At 43.7% G+C, this 20,850-nt stretch overlaps 1 protein-coding gene across 5 annotated transcripts in view; it reads left to right on the top strand.

The window, feature by feature from the left end:
• The window catches only part of farp2 (FERM, RhoGEF and pleckstrin domain protein 2), a 220,429-nt gene that overhangs the window by 132,814 nt on the left and 66,765 nt on the right, over positions 1–20,850 (top strand). For all 5 annotated transcript variants that reach the window (XM_072255826.1, XM_072255824.1, XM_072255825.1 and 2 more), the window contains 5 exons: positions 4,943–5,024; positions 5,460–5,697; positions 6,236–6,366; positions 7,179–7,247; positions 13,994–14,083. In XM_072255826.1, coding sequence (XP_072111927.1) covers positions 4,943–5,024; positions 5,460–5,697; positions 6,236–6,366; positions 7,179–7,247; positions 13,994–14,083 — 610 coding nt within the window. The remainder of the gene's footprint in view (positions 1–4,942; positions 5,025–5,459; positions 5,698–6,235; positions 6,367–7,178; positions 7,248–13,993; positions 14,084–20,850) is intronic.

Below are 20,850 nucleotides of genomic sequence, written 5' to 3' on the forward strand. Positions count from 1 at the left end.
CTTGAGGCCTATTCCTCCTGACAACTGAGGCCATGCTGCTGCCTTGTCGCCTTTCTCACCACCAAACAAGGGAAACATGCCTGCATCATCTTACGTTATCAATGTCCAACAAGGTCTTGCGATTGCAAGAGAAACATCCAGGGCAGTCACTTACGGTTACACTGCAGGCTGCTTTCGTGCATCAACTCTGGTGCCTTCGTGTAGTGGGCAGCAACATGGTCAGCACCTAGATCAGCTCCTCCAAAACCAATCCTCCGGCATCCCCTCTACCCAGCCCACCCACCGGCATCCGCAGACTCTTTCAATGCCCTAGCGGGCTGCTCCGAACAATAAACAGATCACTGATGTGGTAGACCTGTAGTTCTTGGAGTCCAGGATAGTCTTACGATCATAAAAAATGATTAAGACATACCTTTCATCTAGGTGCAAAATTAATCTGGAAGGTGAACAAAGGATTTGTAATAAAGATAGATGAGGATAACGTTTATGAAACGTGGAAGATTTTCTTTGTTTTACTGTACTTCACTATACCCTTCAATTAATGAATAAAATCAAAAGTATGTGATTTTCAATTGTCATTCTCAGTATTCATAGTATGCAGTTTGTACAAAAAACATTTGAAGTGCCATACAGTTTTCAGGTCATGTAAAAAAAAAAAAAAAAAAAAAAATTCCTGGTTAGAGCAATAGTTACTCCATGAAGCTGTTTTAAAAAAGAAACTTGGAGGGAACGTTGCTCACCCAATCCCCTTTTCTCCTCACCTCTCTACTCTCATTCCCTGTGCAAGGTTTTGTCTGTAACTTTCTAACCTGTTGTCAGCAAAAATGATAAATCCAGAAATTGTGGTTTTCTCTGATGTCGGTCAGGGCATTTTAAGTATAAAGGCAAGCCTCTTCATTGCAGTTAAGGGTAAAGGCCTTGAAGATACCTAGTCATAGTGTTTTGTCCTGAAAGATTTAATCCAACATTCCTATAACTCCACAGTGAGTGAAGGTAAAGGTAAGAAGGATTCTGAATCAAAACAACCAGTGTTGTTTTGTGGCAACAGTACAGTACAGTGCAATACATAATAAAACTATAAGTTGTGATAAGAAATATATATACTGAGGTAGTGTTTGTGAGTTGGTTCAGGATCCGTTCAGAAATCTGATGGTGGAGGGGAAGAAGCTGTTCCTAAGATGTTGAGTGTGTGTCTTTGTCCTTGCTCCCTGATGGTTGCAATGAGAAGAGGACATATCCAGGTGATGGGGTTCCTTAATGATGGAAGCTGCCTTTTTTGAGGCATCGCCATTTGAAGATGTGCTCGATGCTGTGGAGGCTAGTGCTCATGTTAGAACAGGCTAAGTTTACAACTTCTGTGGCTTTTTCTGATCCCATGCATTGGCTCCTCCCTACCAGACAGTGCTGCAACCAGTCCCCGTGCTTTCCATGGTACAGCTGAAGAAATCACAGTCAATTCCTTGGTCTTACTGACGTTGAGTGCAAGGTTGTGGTTGCTACACCACTCAACCAGCTGATCTGTCTCTCTCCTGTACACCACCTCATCACCATCTGAGGTTCTCCCAACAACAGCTGTGTCATCAGCAAATTTATAGATGGTGTTTGAAAGGTGCCCAGCCACACAGTCACAGCTGCAGAGAGAGTAGAGTAATGGTTAAGCACACATCCTTCAGGTATTGATTGTCAGTGAGGAGGAGATGTTACTTCAGGTCCGCACAGACTGTGGGCTCCCAGTGAGGATGTCAAGGATCCAGTTGCAGGGGGAGGTGTAGAGACCCAGGCTTTGGAGCTCGTTGGTTAGTACTGAGGGTACGATGGTGCTGAACGCTGAGCTGTAACCTGTCTGATGGAAGAATTGCTGTTGTCCAGGTGGTCCGAGGCTGAGAGCCAATGAGATTGCGTCCTCTGTAGGCAATTTGTAGTGAGTCCAAATCCTTGCTCAGGCAGGAGTTGATTCCAACCATGACCAACCTCTTAAAGCACTTTACAGCAGACGTCGGTGCTGATAGTTGTTAAGACAGCACACCCTGCTGTTCTTGGGCACTGGTATGATTATCCTTTTGAAGCTGGTGTGAACCTCTGACTGTGGCAGTGAGAGGTTGAAGCTGACCTCGAATAGTCCCGATAGTTAGTTGGCGCAGGTACCTACCAGGTACACCTTTGGGGCCTGAGGCCTTGCAAGTGTTCACTCTCTTGAAAGATGTTCTGACGTACGTCTCCAGGGCAGAGATGGCAGGGTCACCAGACGCTGCATGTTTCACACAGGTATAGTTTTATTCTGCGTGTATGCCCAGTTAAGATTTTTACTGCTGTGCTGTTGGTATTTCATTTTAACGGTTTTGTAAGAGCAGTCTGGAAGAGTTTTGCTTTCAGCCTGTTTGGGTTTCAGGCTGAAATAGGAGGCTTTGTTGTTCAGTTTAGGAATGTGCTTTCAGCCAATCAGGATGGTGGAATGGGAGAAGGTTCTGGAGGATGCTGGGCGGAGAGGTTTTGTGAGGGATACTGGTGTGGGATTTTTTGGCGGGAGCTGGGAGAAGACAGGAGGGAAGATGGCTGAGGATGCCGTCTTTGTTGCACATGGTGCTTTGTGCAGATGAATGGCTTCAAGGAGGAAGGACCAATATTCCCACAGGAGACTCATTTGCTCGAGGTGGATTTTGAGTGACGTTCAGAAGGTGGTGTGTGCTTTCACGCAGACCGAGGGTCCAGCATGCGAGTGACAGACAAGTTCAAGATGAGCTCCAACTTAAGTGCGCATTTGACTGTTTAAGAATAATGGGCCCTTTTTGTTTTTTTTTCTTTCTTTCCTTTAAATTTGCTTAAGTTAACATTCTTAAATATACTTTGTAATTGTATGCAGTGTACCATCTGTTATTTCTTGCTGATGGGCGATTGCCAGGGGCAGTAAATCACACAGCATTCACACAAACTGGGGTTAGGGTGGGCGAGACATCCTGATCTCATGGATTTGGCGGGACCAAAGTCATAGGCAGACTCCCTGCTGGAGGAGATGAGAACTTTTGAGTAGAGCACCAGTCATCTCCTCTATCTGGGAGTCTACCTGAGTCCTTCTGGGGAGATCTGGCTGGCGAACTGGCAGGACCTGGAGATGAATGTCACATCCCAGCTGGGATGCTGGTCACGCCTTCTCAGGGTGCCTTCCTAATGAGGCAGGGTGGTGATCACAAACCAGCTGATGACCTCCATGTTGTGGTACCCGATGGTCACCTTGGACGACTTCTGGGGTAACAGGAAACACTAGGTCTCCAAGGTGGTCTTGAGTCTCCCAGTGGGAGAGGGTGGTCAGTCGGTGCTGTGCGTCCGTACACGCCTGGTGGCTGTCTGTCTCAGGACCCTGCAGAGATTCCTGTACGCCGAGGACCCTCCCAGGTGGCATGTGTTGGCAACATACTTCTCCAGATGGGCCACTATGTTCATGAAGCGATGCGGCTACCACCAGTGGGCATCAGCTGTGCTGCTTTGCAGAGTCTGCCCTTCTATCAGGACCAACTAGGAGTTTGGAACATGGTTGACTCGGGGCAGGAATCCCCTCCTCAGGTGTGTGGAACGGCTCAGGCCGGGCCCTCCTCTGCACCGCCCGAGCTGCTTATTGGCCCCAGACCCCACAACTTTACCCGAGAGCTGAGCCGCCTCTCATCGTCACCCACAATCCCATTCAGGGATGCAAATAGGAGGTACCTGTATGGGTTGCTGCTCCACACCCTCCACTTCCTAGCCCTTCTCTACCGTCCCGACACATCATGGCGGGCTGTCTTTCCATCTGGGCGTGAGGGGGTTCCCAATGGAAGTCCCTTTATGAGTGAATTCTTCCCATGCACCTGGGGGATCTGGGGTGAAGGCTGCTGCACAGAGTGGTGTCCTGTAACAAGTTCCTTAGTTTGTACACGGATCTCCCAGGTGCATGTCACTTCTGTGGGCTGGAGGAGACCGTGTACCACACATACATGGAGTATGCGAAGCTGCAGCCCCTTTTTGTGTATCTGCGAGGGCTGCTTCTCGCCTTCTGGTTACATATTAGCCCCACCCTATTTATATGCGGTCATCCGGTAAGGAGGGGGGCATGGAGGGATGAGGATGTCCTTGTCAACTTGCTTCTGGGACTGGCGAAAACAACTATCCGTGGGTCTTGGAAGCGGATTGCAGAGGGATCTGCCCAGGCAGACTGCCTGGCAGTGTTTAGGGGGTATATCCGTGCCCGGGTAACCACTGAGAGGGAACATGCGCTGTCCACGGCAACCATAGAGGTGATCTGGGATCGTTGGGCTCTGTCAATGATTTACGCCATCATTAACAGGGATGTAAACATTTTAGTTTAATGTCATCTGTCTACTTGTTGTGTCGTAAATGTGTTGGTCACTGGTTTGTATATATTGTAGCACTGAATTTGTAATAAAGATATTTTGCTTAAAAAAAAATGGATGTACAAAGCCTGAGAAAGTTGGGTTTCTTGCCGTGGAGTCCAGATAGTGAGGGGCTAATGAGGCACATTTCTGGAGACTCCCGATAAAAAGGGGTTTCAAAAGCGTGCATAAGAAGTGTTGAGCTCATCTGGGAGTGAAGCATCACAGACATTCATGATGTCGTATTTCACCCTGTGGGAAGTAATGGCCTGCAAATCCTGCCAGATCTGACGTGCATCTGATTCTCTCTCTAACTTCAACCAGAATTGTTTTTTTGCCTCTTAAAATAGCCTTCCATATGTCGTACCTGGACTTGTATAGTTCAGGATCACCCGTCCTGAACACTGCAGATCAGTCCTCAGCAGACGTTGAATCTCCTGGTCCATCCATGGCTTTTGGTCTGGAATTTTCTGGTTCATGCATGGCTTTTGGTTTGGGTTTGGTTTTGGGTTGGACTGAGAAATGCCTACTTGAGCTCAACTGCTGTATGCCAAACTCAGCATGTGTTTGCTTATACCCAGGGAAGGACGATCCAACGCACATGTGAAAGGAAATTATCAGAGAATTGGTGACATCATGCTTCGAAATATGTGTGTTCTTAAGGTAAGGTGCAGTAACACAGTGTAATGGAGGCCTTGAGTAGTTAGATAGCGGGTCTAGTGCTCTTATTAACATCTGTGTTGTATCTTCCTCGTATTTGATTGTCACATGCCTGGGTGTATGTTAGCCAGACCCAATACAACTACATGCACTGGGTGGTCACTCCGTTAGGCACAGGAGTGGAATCTGGTGTGGTCTTCTGCTGATGTAGCCCATCCACTTCGAATTTACTGGTTTGTGTTACAGTGTTGTAATGAACAATCAATACAGACGAAATAGCTAGAAGCGTTGTGGAAATCAGCCGCCTTACTCAGTTCACGGCTATGCCTGTCAAAGATTTAAATTCCTTCTGACCACAAGTCTCCAGGGAATATATCTGACAGCATTTCACAGCTAAAAAGAAGAGTGCTCATAAAATGTTCATGTTCTTCACTTCAGGAATTCACCAGCTACCTGCAGAAACATGATGAGGTTCTCACAGAACTGGAGAAGGCCACGAAGCGGTCTAAGAAGCTAGAGAGCGTTTACAAAGAGTTTGAGCTGCAGAAGGTTTGTTATCTTCCCCTAAACACATTCCTGCTGAAGCCAATTCAGAGGCTGATGCACTACAAACTCATCTTGGAGAGACTCTGCAAACATTATTGCCCCGACCATCAAGATTACGGAGATTGTCAAGGTCAGTATAAGTGCAGGAAATGGTGTCCTGCGTGCCTGTCCACTAAGTGCCTATGCAGAGATTGCATGTGGTGCTCTTTGATCCATTTAACACATCTCTTTCAGTGGACCTAACCTGTGCATTTGAAACCGCCATACATGCTTCTTATCCAGTCACCCAGTGCAAATCGGAGGGACCTTGAACTCCATTGGTACAAGACTGACACTCTTGGTAGCACAGAAACTGGTTTTATTATTTCTTTATTAAGGGGAAATTCTGACCAGTGCTTTTGAGGTTCAGCACTAGCCAGCTTTTCAATGATGGAATAGTAAACTGCTCAGAACAGCTGAGAGTTTAAGAGGTGTCAACATGATTCTTCCATAAAAGTGATTCCCAATATGTGTGCAAACACCTAGTAGTGTATTGGCTGTAGCCAGTGATGTAACCTATGGATTCAACATCATCTGCGCTGGATTAGGGATTATTGATTACCTGGGCTCATATCTCACACACATTTTATTGCCGTTTCACATGTACTGTTTCCAAATTTCCTCTGCAGGTGCTCTAAGTGTGGTTCGAGAGATGAGTGCTCAGCTGCACAGCAGTTTAATTAGGCTGGAGAATTTTCAGAAGCTCACGGAACTGCAACGGGACCTTATTGGTATAGATAATCTGGTTCTACCTGGAAGGGTAAGTTCAGGGAAGGTGGAGTGCTTGTCTTTTTCATGATCCTGGGCATACATTAAAACACATTTTCTTTTGATGAAGTTAGCATTGAAGATTGTCTGCATTATTGCTCCAAACTTTGGAAGGTGAAGAGCAAACTATCCTCTTGCCACTGTCGATGGTGAATGACTCTTCTATTGCCTTGCCTTTGGCTGAATGGTTGACAAACCCTTCTCCTTTCTAGGGACAGCAAAAGAAAGAAGGAGCTTGCATTGTATAGTATCTTTCACAACTTAGCAAGAAACTATGAAGCAATTTGGTACCTTTGGAAGTGTAGTCATCATCATAATATATGAAGGAGACAGCTAATTTGCAATAGTTGGAACCTACCAATAGTGGTATGATAATGATCAGACTTATTGATTGAGAGATAAATACTGGGAAGATCTTGGTTGCTCTTTACAAGTGATACCTTTAATTCCATCCGTGGGGACGAATACCAACTCAGTTTAATGTCTCACCTGAAGAGTGTCGTCTCTGACAATGCAGCACCTCCTCAATACTGGCAGGATGTGATTCCGCTCAGGGGAACCATGAAACTGAGTTGTCATTTTCCACCAGGCTACTCTTCTTGTCTCTGGAGTAAGAGCTGAACTTGGAAACATGTAAAAAGCAGAGTTACACAAGGGAGACAAGCCCAGACAGAGATCCTTGCGTCTTATCAACGCTTATGTGGTGAAGGAGGCAACTATTGAGCTCAGCTGTGGAGCCTGTCTGCCAGTAGCTCAGTGAGTGTTGCACAGTGAGTGATCTACTTATAAATTCCTTTTCCTCAGGACTTCATTCGGGAAGGTTGCCTGTATAAACTTACAAGAAAAGGGCTCCAGCAAAGGATGTTTTTCTTGGTAAGTGCTGACTTCATGCTGAGTCTGTTTCTAAATGTGGTACATAGAATATAAAGGTTTAGTGTAGGAGCAGGCCACTTGGCCTACAAAGTCTAATGTCAAATTAAACTAAGTTTATGTTTCTTTATGTAATCCATATCCCTCCATTTCCTCAATGCTCATGTGTCTATCTGAACCAGGGGGTTCCCAGCCTGGGGTCCATGGGCTTCTTGCTTAATGGTATTGGTCCATGGCATAAAAAAGGTTGTGAACTCCTGGTCTAAATGCTTCTGAAATGTCACGATCATATCTGCTTCCACCACCACCCCCCATTCCAGACACTGCCACTCTCTGTGTCAAGACAAGCCTTACACTGCACGTCTCCCCAAAATGTTTCCCCTCACACCTTAAATGCTAAATACTGGAATGCAGAGCTTTCTATCCTGGGACAGAGACTCTGTCTACCCTACTGCACCGTCATAATTTTTATAAACTTCTATCAGGTCATCCCTCAGCCTCCGACACTCCAGAGGAAACAATCAAAGTCTGTCCACTTTTCCTTTATAACTAATACTCTCTATCTAATCCAGGCAGCATCTGCTGTGCCTCCTCTGCACAGTCTTCTAAACCTTCATATCCTTCCACCATGGGGATGGTGATTGAATCTGCAACCAAGACTCCAAATATGGCCTAGCCAAAATTTTACAAGCTGCAACATAAATTCCCGACGTTTGTACTCAACGCCTTGACTGATGAAGGCAAACTTACCACTTGCAGCCTTTGCCACTCTGTTTACTTGCATTGCCACTTTCAGAGAGCTATGGACTTGAAACTCAGTACATCAATGTTGTTAGCAATTCTACCATGTACTGTCCACATTCTTCTTACATTTGACATCTCAAAGTGCAACGCCTCCAGAATGAACTCCATGTGCCTCTTCTCCCATAACTGACCTACATCCTGCCACTTCCTTCGACAATCTTCTTCACTATTCACAACGTCGCCAATTTTTGTCCATCTGCAAACTTATTAATCAGCCCACCCATATTTTCATCTAAGTTATGTGTATACATCACAAACAACGGAGGTCCCTGTGGAACACCATTGATCACAGATCTCCAACCAGAATAACACTCCTCCATCACTACCATCTGTCTTTTATGACCAAGCTAATTTTGAATTTCATTTATAAAGTTGTTGTGGATCTCATGTTTCATAATCTTCTGAGTCCTGTTGCTGGGTTTTGACCCAAAATATCACAAATTCCTTTCCTTCCACAGATGCTCGCTGACCTGCTGAGATCCTCCAGCAGATCATTTAGTTGCTTCAGATTTCAGCATCTCCAGTCTCTTGTGTCTCCATTGTACAATTCTGGATTGGTCTACCATGACTGACCACTCAGGCAATGCTGACTATTTCTAATAAGACCATGCTTTCTCAAATACAATCAAATTCTATCGCTAAGAATTCTCTACAGTAGCTTCCCTACCACTGATGCAATGCTCACCGGCCTATAATTTGCTGGATTATTCCTAACGTCCTTTTTAAATATTAAACATTGTCTCCTCTCCAGTCCTCTGTTATCTTGCCTATGGCATGGGAGAATACAATATCCTTTGTTAAGACCCCAGCTTTCTTCTCTCTTTCCTCTCTCAGTGACCTAGATAGATCCCCTCAGGCTGAGAATTTATTCTCCTTAATGTCCTTCGGTAGACTCAACATCACCACATTCTTGATCTTAGATTATAAAGCAAATCCCACGCTGGTCTCATTGTATTCCATGTCCTTCTCCTTGGGATATACCAATGTGAAGAACTCATTTTTCCCCTTGCATAAATTCCCCCTCTCTCTCTATCTACCCTCTTGTTTTAATGCATGAACAGTATAAAAGACTGTTAAAGTTTCTTTACTTCGACTTGCCAAGGACATTTCATGGCTCTTTATGGCCCAGTTGTTTGAGTTCTTCCTTGTTGCCTTTATGCTTATTAAGACCCCTGTCTTATTTCAGATTCCTAAAACCTGCATGTTCCTTTTTCTTTTTGACTAAATTTACAGCATCCCCCATCATTCAATGTTCCCAAATCTTGCTTCCTTATTAGAACAAGGTGCTCTGGAATTCTGGCCGATAGGTTTTTAAATGATTCTCACATGTTGGATGTGCCCAACAACTGCACCCAATTCACTCATCCTCGTTCCTGCCTAATAATTTTGTATTTTGCCTTCTCCCAACTAGGCACTTCCCCCGAGGTCCAGACCTATCCTCATTCATCTGGAAACTATCTTTTTGGATCTCCCCCTCCCCCTCCCCCTCCCCCTCCCACTTTCAAATCTCTTGCTAGCTCTTCCTTCAGTTAGTCCTGACGAAGGGTCTCGGCCCGAAACGTTGACTGTACCTCTTCCTGGAGATGCTGCCTGGCCTGCTGCGTTCACCAGCAACTTTGATGTGTATTGCTTGAAAACTTAAGGAATGGTGATCACTTTCCTTAAATACTGTCCCATTGAAACTCCTATCACCTTTTCTGGCTCATTTCCCATTACAAGGTGGTTTGATTGGGCTTGCTAATCCAAGAAACCACCTTGGATGCACGTGACAAACTCTGCACCATGTAAACCTCTTGCACTAACAAAATCCTAGCCAGAATTGAGGAAAATCACCCACTGTGACAAACCTGTTTCTTTTACAACTTTACATAATCTGCCTACGTATCTTTTTACCACTGAGTATTGGGATGCATATAGTGTAAATGCAAGAGTGACTGCACTTTCTTATTTTTGAGCTCTACCAATATTAAATATAAATTCTCATGTTCCTAGTGGAGAAAGCGAGCTGACAGCCCTTATCACTTACTGTGGCTCTCCTGTGTTTAAATTTACCCCTGTACACTGCAAGCTTATTATTCGCACAAGTAGAGTTGGAATACCATTACAAGAGGAAGTGTGAGCATGAGGATTGGTGCGTGAATGTCAGAAACATAGAATGATTAGAGCAGGAACAGGGGCCAATGACCGCATCAGGTCTGTACCAGTTTGAAGTAAAATCAATCTAACTTGTCTCACTGTCCTGGAACTCAGCAGGCCAGGCAGCACCCATGGAAAAAAGTGCAGTCGATGTTTCAGGCTGAAACCTTTCGAGTTCCTCCAGCATTTTGTGTGTGTTGCTTGGATTTCTAGCATCTGCAGATTTTATCTTGTTTGTCTCACTCTCCTGTTCTCTTCCCAGAGTCTTGCAAATTCTTTCCTTTCCGATGCTGATCCAGTTCCCTTTTAAGTACCAGAGTTGAATCTTCCCCCAAGTTCTCCCCCTGTGCACTCAAACTCCAGCCACTTGCTGTGTAAAAACATTTAAAGTTATAAACACTAGTCTGTGGATGCTGAAAATCCAAAGCAACACAGACACAAAATGCCAGAGGAGCTCAGCAGGCCAGGCAGCATCTATGGAAAAGAATAAACAGTCAGCATTTCGGGCCGATGCCCTTCTTCAGGACTGGGAAGGGCCAATCTTGAAGAAGGGAATTGGCCCGAGGTGTTGACTGTTTATTCATTTCCAATTTAAAGTTGTGCTACTTTTGTTCTCTTGCCCAGAATGAGGAGCTTCAGTTTTTATTTGATACTTGTTTTGGTGGCATTGGTTTATTATTATCACAAGTACATCAAGATAGTAAAAAGTGAAACAGAATTTAGAATATAATAGAAAAAGTGGTGTGGTTAGACAAATAAGGTGTAAGTGCCACAATGAGGTAACATGGGAGGTCAAGATTAATCTTTTAGCATATAAGCAATATGTTCAAAACTCTACGAGCTCCCTAGGCTCTCTAGTATTTGACCACCCAAATGGGAACCTTTCCCTCGATCCAGTCTGTACACCCTCTGTGATTTTTTTGTATACCTTCACCAGATTACCTCACAAGCTCTTGCCTTCCCATGGCCCCATCTCCTGCACTCTTTCCACATAACTCAAGTCTCTCATCATGTAAGTCTGCACCCTCATTAAATCCTTTGCATTTTTCTAAAGTCTGGTCACCAGAATTGGACATGTTCCTCCAGTTGTGCTGAACCTGTGTTTTGTAATGTTTCATAATAACTTCCTTGCTCTTGTATCCTTCTGTGCTGCTATTTGTAAAGCCCTGAATCTCATCTGTTTTAGTTTCCACTTTTTCAACTTCCTCTGCACTTTCAGTGAACATGTACAAACCCTTAGACCTCTCAGTTCTAGTGTTAGAATTGTGCTTCCCCCCACCCAGCTTATAATGTCTCTAACAAGAGAAAATCTGAAGATGCTGGAAATCCAAGCAACACACACAAAAGCTTTCATTATGACCCTCTCTACCTATGACGTCACTTTCAATGAATTCCAGGCCTGTATTCCCAGATCCCTTTGTTCTACCCCATTCCTTGGTGCCCTATACCACACACTGTATAAGACCTACCTTGATTGGTTCCCCCACTTGTCTGCTTTAAACTCCACCTGCTGTTTTTCAGCACATTTTCCAGCTCGTCCAGATCCTGCTGTAAGCTCAGATAGTCTTCCTCGCAATCCCCAATCTTGGTGTCATCCGCAAATTTGCTAATTCAGTTAACCACATTATCATCCAGGTTGGTTATATAGACGACAAACAATAATGGACCCAACATCGATCCCTGTGGCACCCCACTAGTCACAGGCCTCCAGTCAGAGAAGCAACCATCTGCCTTTGTCTCAATGAGTCCATTTCCTTTCTGATCATCAATTGGCTTCATCTCCTTTCTTGCAACCCTTAGGCTTTTCATGCATCTGAAGAATAATTTTTGCTACTGTTTGCTTTTTTATTTCTCTTTTTTTCTGTCCTCTTGATTTTAGGATTGTGTCTAGTTACCCAAGTCATTTGAAGTTTTAGTATAAGCAATACATTGATCATGACCTTTCAAGGATCACTTGATTCCGGCATGGTCCCGGAGGATTGGAAGATTGCAAATGTCACTCTACTCTATAAGAAGGGAGAAGGCAAAAGAAAGGAAATTATAGGCCAGTTAGCTTAACCTCAGTGGATGGGAAGGTGTTTGAGTTCATTATTAAAGATGAAGTTTTGGGGTACTTGGAGACTAATGATAAAATAAGTCAAAGTCAGTATGGTTTTTGTAAAGGGAAATCTTGCCTGACAAATCTGTTAGAGTTCTTTGAGGAAGTAACAAGCAGGGTGGACAAAGGAGAGGTAGTGGATGTCATTTACTTGGATTTTCTGAAGGCTTTTGATAAGGTGCCACACATGAAGCTGTTTAACATGATAAAATCCAGTGGCGTTACAGGAAAGACGCTGGTATGGATAGAGGGATAGCTGACAGGCAGGAGACAGCAAGTGGGAATAAAGGAGCCTTTTCTGGTTGGCTTCCAATGACTGGTGGAGTTCCACAGGGGTCAGTATTGGGACCGCTACTTTTCACATTGTTTGTCAATGATTTAGATAGTGGAATTAATGGCTTTGTGGCAAAGTTTGCAGATGATACGATGATCGGTGGAGGGGTAGGTAGTGCTGATGAAGCAATGCGATTACAGTAGGACCTAGACAAATTGGAAGAATGGGCAAAAAAGTGGCAGATGGAACACAGTGTTGAGAAATGTATGATAATGCATTTTGGTAAAGGGAACAATAGTGTGGACTATTTTCTAAATGGGGAGAAAATCCAGAGGTGCAGAGGGACTTGGGAGTCCTTGTGCAAGACTTCCAGAAGGTTAATTTTCAGGTTGTGTCTGTGGTAAAGAAGGCAAATGTAATGCTGGTATTTATTTCAAGGGGAGTAGAATATAAAAGCAAGGAGATAATGCTGAGGCTTTATAAGACACTAGTCAGGTCACACTTGGAGTATTGTCAACAGTTTTGGGCCCCGTATCTCAGAAAGGATGTGTTGTCATTGGAGACAGTCCAGAGGAGGTTCACAAGGATGATTCTGAGAATGAAGTGGTTAACATATGAGGTGTGTTTGGCAGCTTTGGGCCTGTATTCACCAGAATTTAGAAGAATGCGGGGGGGATCTTATTAAAACCTATCGAATGTTGAAAGGACTGGATAAGGTGGATGTGAAGAAGATGTTTTCTATGGTGGGGGTATCCAGACCTAGAAGACACAGCCTCAAAATTGAGAGGCGACCTTTTAGAACAGAAGTAAGGAGGACTTTTCTTAGCCAGAGTGTAGTGAATCTGTGGAATGCTCTGCCTCAGACTGAGATGGAGACCAAGTCCATGGGTATACTTAAAGTGAAAGTTGATCATTTCCTGATTGGTCAGGGCATCAAAGGATATGGCGAAAAGGCAGGTGTATGGGGTTGAGTTGCATCCAGAATCAGCCATGGTAGAATGGTGGAGCAGACTCGATGGGCTGAATGGCCTAATTCTGTTCCTATGTCTTATGGTCTAATTCTCCTGACAGCAAACTCTATGAAAGGCACAGTAAAATTCCATCCCATCTGAAGTAGAATCGCTCACTGCAACTGGTTTGATGTTGCATTTGCTGAGTTCTGATGAAAGGTCTCAGGTCTTGAAGCGCCAACCCTGTTTTTCTTTCTACTTTCACCACCTGAAATGCTGAGTGTTTGCAACATTTCTTCCTTTATTTTAGACTTACTGCATCCAACAGTTATCTGATGTGTATTTTCTTGTGTTTTAAGGCTTCTTGTATGTTTTAATTGATTGCATTTTGAGGTTTGGCACACTGATTTTGTTCTTTTGATGTGTTATTGTTTCTGTAAACGAAGAATTACATTGTGTGACTCATTTAACCTCTTGTCCTTTCCAGTTTTCCGATATGTTGTTATATACAAGCAAAGGAGTAACGAGCAGCAACCAGTTTAAAGTACACGGCCAGCTACTGTTATATGGGATGATTGTAAGTATTTGGAAAGCAGGATTCGCTAGGGTTGGGTATCATGAATGGAAATGCCTATGGGATCAGTAATCTGATGCCCCTGGGGTTTTTGTTTGTCTTCTATCTATATGCTTGTGCTTTATTATCTATCCACCTCTGTCTGTCTGTCTCAAAGTCAAGTTTATTGTCATACGCGCAAGACAATGAGAAGCTTATTTGCTGCAGTATCACAGGCACACAGCATTAAATAAGCAGCATTCATGAGAATATCATAAATTAAGCATGAATTATGCACAATTTTTACAAGAAAGGCCAAATCGGAACGTAAGAAGTAAAGTCCATTTTGGTGCAGAGTGATCAAAGAGGACATAGTGTTACTAAGATATAGTGATTAGGATTTTTCTGGTTGGTTCGAGAACCAGATGGTTGAAAGGAAATAGCTGCTCCTGAACCTAGTGATGTGGGACTTCGACTTGTGTACCTCCTGCGAGAAGATAGCATGGCTGGAATATGAGGAATCTTTGATGATGGATGTTGTCTTCTCGAGGCAACATCTCCTGTAGATACAACTGATGTGGGGAGGGATGTGCCCATGAGGTATTGGGCTGAGTCCTTACGCTCGGCAGCTCCTGCACATTTATATTGCTGTACCAGACCATGATACAAACAGTCTGGATACTTCCAACAGTATGCCTGTTGAAGTTTGTTAGAGTGTTTCATGATCAGCTGAACCTCAAGCTCCCAAGAAGATGAAGATGCTGGTATGCCTTTCTTTTATTCAGAAGTATAGGCTTATGGAAAAGTTTTGCAATGCTAGACATGAGGAGGTATACAATAGAAGGTGAAGTGCATCGGGAAATAGGAGTGTTCTGTACTCCATTCAAAGAATATTAGTGCAAGAAACCATTCACCGTAATAGTGTGATAATATAGCCAGGGAGAGACAAGAATGGTTGCAACTATGAGTAGAAGGAATGGTGGCTACCTTTTACCTGTGTTCTTTCTTAAGTGAATGCCAGTGTGCATCAGATATGGAGTAGCTACCAAGTCTCGAAATCAAACCAGAAATACCACAAATAATCAACAGGTGAGTTGGCATGATGGAGAGAGGAACAGAGGGAACTTTGCAGGTCACTGATCTTTAGGCAGATCTGAGGAAACTAGAGGATAAAACACAGCTGAAGTGGGGATGAGGAAACAATGTCTCTGATGGGACAGAGCAGGAGAGATTAACTGACAGATTAAGAGATGAATAAGAGTACTGTAGGCAGGTGGAAGTGAGAACAGGAGGAAATGGACCCACATTTGAAATTACCACCAGAAATGAGAAAGCAAAAATGTGAGAAACAAAGGTTATCTGAAATTGCTGAACTTAGTGTCAAGTCCAAAAGGCTGTAATGGAGGCTGAAGTGTTGTTCCTCAAGCTTGTATTGGACTTTATTAGAATTGTAGGACCAACATAGAATGATGGGCAGCGAGAAGCTCCTTACTCTCCATTGGAGTGATGAACTTCTAGTTGCAAAGTGAATGAAGATGTTCTGCAATTCAGTCAATCCATCTCTATCTGGTTACATGAAGAACTTTCTGAAAGAAATGTGAGGCTAGTTTTGCAGAGGACTGGGAACCAGAGCCCCAGTTCAGAAAGGGAAGAATCAGACCAGAAGATTGATGTCAGGAAAAGTATTTTAAAGGCAAAATTGAAATAACAGATATAATCAGTTAGGTGATTTGAAGTGTGTATATTTTAATGCTAGGAATATTATGGGTAAGGGTGACGAACTTGGGGCATGGATCAGTACATGGAACTACGATGTTGTAGCTATTACTGAAACTTGGATGACAGAGGGACAGGAACGGGTGGTTAATGTACCAGGTTTTCAAAGTTTTAGAAAAGATAGTAGAAGAGGCGGTAAAAGGGAGGCTGCACTACTAATCGGACAATATCACAGCTGCACTCAGGGGAGACGTAATGGAGGGGTCAGACAATGAGTCCATTTGGGTGGAATTCAGTAACAGGAAGGAACCCACCCCATAGCCACCGGGACATTGAGAAACAGATATGTCATCAGATTAGGGAAATGTGTAAAACTAATAGGGTCGTGGTCATGAGGGATTTCAACTTCCCCAATATAACTGGGATCACCTTAGTGTAAGGGGTTTAGATGGGGCAGAATTTGTTACGTGTATCCAGGAGGGTTTCTTAAATCAAGATGTGGATGGTCCAATAAGTGGAGGGGCCGTACGGGACATGATGTTGGGTAATGAGCCTGGCCAGGTGACTGGCCTTTCAGTGGGTGAACAGTAAGAGAACAATGATAACAGCTCCTTGACTTCCAGGATAGCTATAGGTAAGGATAGATATTGTCCATGTGGGAGAGTTTTAAATTAGAGTAGGGAAAATAACGAGGACATTTGGCAGGAACTAAGAAATGGTAATTGAAAAATCTTTGTTTTGCAAGTCCGCATCAGACATGTGAAGGGTGTTTGAAGATCAATTGCACAGAGTACAGGAAAGGAATGTTCCTGTTAGAAGGACAGGGATGGAAAGATAAGAGAACCTTGGATGTCCAGAGAGGCGATGAATTTAGTCAAGAAGGAAAAGGAAATGTATGTAAAACTTTGGAAGTTAGGATCAAACAGACCACATGAGTGTAAAGAAGCCAGGAAAGAACTAAAGAAGGAATTAGGAGAGCCAGGAGGGGCCATGAAAAGTCCCTGGCAAGTAGGATTCACGTGAATCCCAATCATTCTATACATACAGTGAGAGCAAGAAGATAACTAGGGAGAAGGTGGGACCACTCAAGGATAAAGGGGAGAGCATTTGCTTGGATGTGGAGAATGTGCGTGAGGTACTTAATGAGTACTTTGCTTTAGTGTTTACCAAGGAGAAGGATATGGAGGACCAGGAGATACATGCTGAGTGTATAACTGCATTAGGGTGTTTACAAGTCAAGGAGAGGAAGTGCTGGGCTTCCTAATGAGTATTAAGGTGGATGTTTCCCCAAGGCTTGATGGGATTTACCTCAGGTTATGGAAAAAGGCAAGAAACGAGATTGCTGGGCCCTTGACCAGTATCTTCGCGTCCTCTCTAGCCACCGGCGAGCTTGCTTGTGGCTAATGTTGTACCTCCATTTAAGAAGGAAACAAGGGAAAATCCTGGGAACTATAGACCAGTGAGTCTCACATCAATTGTAGGGAAATTGCTGGAGAAAATTCTTAGAGATAGGATATATGAGCATTTGGAAACTGATGGCCTAATTAGGGAGAACCGCATGGGTTTGTGTATGGCAGGTCATGCCTTACCAACTTGATTTGTGTTTTTTGACAAGGTGACAAGAGAGATTAATGGGGGTAGGGCATTTGACAAGGTCTCTCATGGGAGGCTAATCCAGAAGATTAAGATGTAAGGGGTCTGCTGGGAATTGGCTGTTTGGATCAGAACTGGCTTGTGCATAGAAGACGGACCATAGTGGTTGAAGGGACTTATTCGAGCTGGAGGTCTGTAACTAGTGGAGTTCCACAGCGATTTGTGCTGGAACCTCTGCTGTTGGTGATGTATATAAATGACCTGGATGAAAATGTAGATGGGTGGGCTAGTAAGTTTGTGGATGATACCAAGATCATTGCAGTTGTGGATAGTGTAGAAGGCTGGCAAAGAATAGAGTACAGTATAGATCAGCTGCAGATATGGGCTGGGAAATATAGAAAATAGGTGCAGGAGTAGGCCATTCGGCCCTTCGAGCCTGCACCGCCATTCAGTATGATCATGGCTGATCATCCAACTCAGAACCCTGTACCAGCCTTCCCTCCATACCCCCTGATCCCCGTAGCCACAAGGGCCATATCTAACTTCCTCCTAAATATAGGCAATGAACTGGCCTCAACTGTTTCCTGTGGCAGAGAATTCCACAGATTCACCACTCTCTGTGTGAAGAAGTTTTTCCTAATCTCGGTCCTAAAAGGCTTCCCCTCTGTCCTCAAACTGTGACCCCTCGTTCTGGACTTCCCCAACATCGGGATCAATCTTCCTGCATCTAGCCTGTCCAATCCCTTTAGGATTTTATACGTTTCAATCAGATCCCCCCTCAATCTTCTAAATTCCAACGAGTATAAGCCTAGTTCATCCAGTCTTTCATCATATGAAAGTCCTGCCATCCCAGGAATCAATCAGATGGAGTTTAACCCAGATAAATGAGAGTTGTTGCACCTCAGTAGGACAAATGGAAGCAGACAGTACACTGTTAAGGGCAAGGACCTTAGGGGTGTTGTTGAGCAGAGACATTTGGGATCCAAATTCATAGATCCTTGAAAGTGGCTACACAGGTCGATGGGGTGGTGAAGAAGGATTATGGAATGCTTGCTTTTATTAGTTGAGGCATTGAGTTCAAAAGTCAGGAGGTTATATTGCAACTTTATAAAACCCTGGTTAGGCCACATCTGGAGGCATGCTTTGAAGGTGAGAGTGGGTAGGTTTTACTCTAGGTGTGCCCTAACCAGGGTTTTATAAAGCTGCCCCAGAACTCTACGAAAGATGTTAGGCTTTGGAGGGGGTGCATAAGAGCCAGGCATGTGCTATCATGAGAAGCTGGATAAACTTGGGTTGTTTTCTTTGGGATGGCAGAGGCCAAGGGGAGATCTGATAGAAGCTTACAAGATTATGAGAGGTGTAGATAGAGTGGATAGACAGTATGTGTTTCCTGGGGTTGAAATGTCTAATACCAGAGAGCATACATTGAAGGTGAGAGGAGGTAGGTTCAAGGGGGATGTGAGGGGTAAGTTTTTTACTCAGAGACTGGAGGACGCCTGTCTGGTGTGGTGGTAGAGGCAAATACATTAGAGGAATTTAAGAGACGTTTAGATAGGGCACATGGATGTGAGAAAGATGCAGGGATATGGAAATGGTGTAGATAGGAGGGATTAGTGTTTGGGCATCTTTGATTTGCTTTTTAGCTGGTTCAGCACAGCATCGTGGGTGGAATGGCATGTCCCTGTGCTGTACTGTTCTATGTCCTGAGAGGAACGTAGTCTTTGAGGAAAAAGGGTCAGAGAAGAACTGCAGATAATAGACCAGTTGCAATTGAAGGCTCTGTCAAGTACAGTGGAGGAGTATTTTCCTCTGATTTAATTCTTTGTGCAAGTGCAGGTAGGATGGATGTGCATGAAAAGAATGAAGATAACGTTAGGAGTGGTGTAGGTGGGTGACATACTGACTTGTGATTGCATGGGGAGCTATAGACCTGAATTGTATTACCTGTTCATCATACCCATCTCTGACTTTTTAGGATTCATTTCTGTAGGCCTGCCTCAAGAATGCAAGGTGCCTATGCAATTTGAGAAACCACTCTATTTTTCTGATGATTCAGTTTGGGTATCGATTGAAAATTGGTTTTCTTGAAGCAATCACTGGGATATAGGTAGATGGACTAAAAAAGCCGATTTCTGCACTGTATGTCTCCATGTCACCATCAGTGAGATCACCCATGAACATTTGATTCACCTTTAGTGTAAGCAGTCATCAGCAGGGAGTAATTGTGCCACAGCTTTCTTTTAATGGTGCACATTATATTTCTTTCTTTCTATTTCTATCCTTGCCAGCTTATACTGCTGGATCCACCGGTGAGTATCAACATGAAGATGTGCTCTGGGTGTTGGGATCCTGTGATTTCCTACTGCAGTAATAAAACTAGAAAAATAACAACAGCATAAATGCTGCTCATAGTTAGGACTTTGTGCAAGGTAAATGTAGATTTAGAGGCTTTTCCCATATGATAAGAATTATATTAAACATATTCCTTTGCCCTTTGCTAGTTTTCGTGTGTGTGCTTATTTTGTAAAATGTTTTGCAGTTACTCTCCTTCATTGCTGCCTTATGATACTTGCTGTAAACTGGTAACTCTCCATTCTCTCTTTCTCTTGGCTCTATTAGGTTTTTTTCCCTCTTGGAGTTGTTTTTCTACTCAACTCAATAAGCCTTCATCTGCTTGCCCATAATGCTGCTTAAAGGGCCTTTACCTTCTTACCTGGCACAAGGACTAGTTCATGACTTTGCTGTCCACCGCTTCCATCCTCTTGCTTCCAACTCACTGCAGATTTCATTACATTAGTAACTGGATATTGCAACCAGAATCCATCCAGCTCAGTGATTCCCTTCTCCTCTGGCTTTGTTTGTGTATCTGCATTAATATTTTCATCTGCTTGTCTGCTTCCTCCATTACTTCCCCTTTGAAAATCAAAAAACTGCAGATGCTGAAAATTTAAAATAAAAATAGAAATTGCTGGAAATACTCAGAAGTTCAGGCTGCAACAGAGGAGAAAAGAATAAAAAAAGTTTTTCAGTTTGAGAATTTTAGATCAGTTCACACCTCACGCTATGACAGACTATGCTATGAGATAAGTTGACCAGCTATCATACTTGTATTTGGAGACACAAGGGATTCTGCAGATGCTGGAAATAAGACATAGAAGCAAAATTGGGCCATTTAGCCCATCAAGCCTGTTCCGCCATTCGATCATGGCTGATTTATTATCCTGTTCAACACCATTCTTCTGCCTTCTTGTCAAAACCTATGGCACCCTGATTAATCAAAAACCTATCAACTTATGCCTTAAATGTATCCAATGTGTTGGCCTGTACAGCTGTCTGTGGCAATAAATTCCACAGATTCACCACCCACGGCTAAAGAATCTTTTCCTCATCTCTGTTCTAAACGGGCGCCCTTCAATTCTGAGGCTGCGCCCTCTGATACTAGACTTCTGCACGATAGGGAGCAGCCTCTCCTCTTCCACTCT

Source organism: Mobula birostris, chromosome 4, assembly GCF_030028105.1.
Source record: "Mobula birostris isolate sMobBir1 chromosome 4, sMobBir1.hap1, whole genome shotgun sequence".
In the NCBI taxonomy this organism is placed as follows: Eukaryota; Metazoa; Chordata; class Chondrichthyes; order Myliobatiformes; family Myliobatidae; genus Mobula; species Mobula birostris.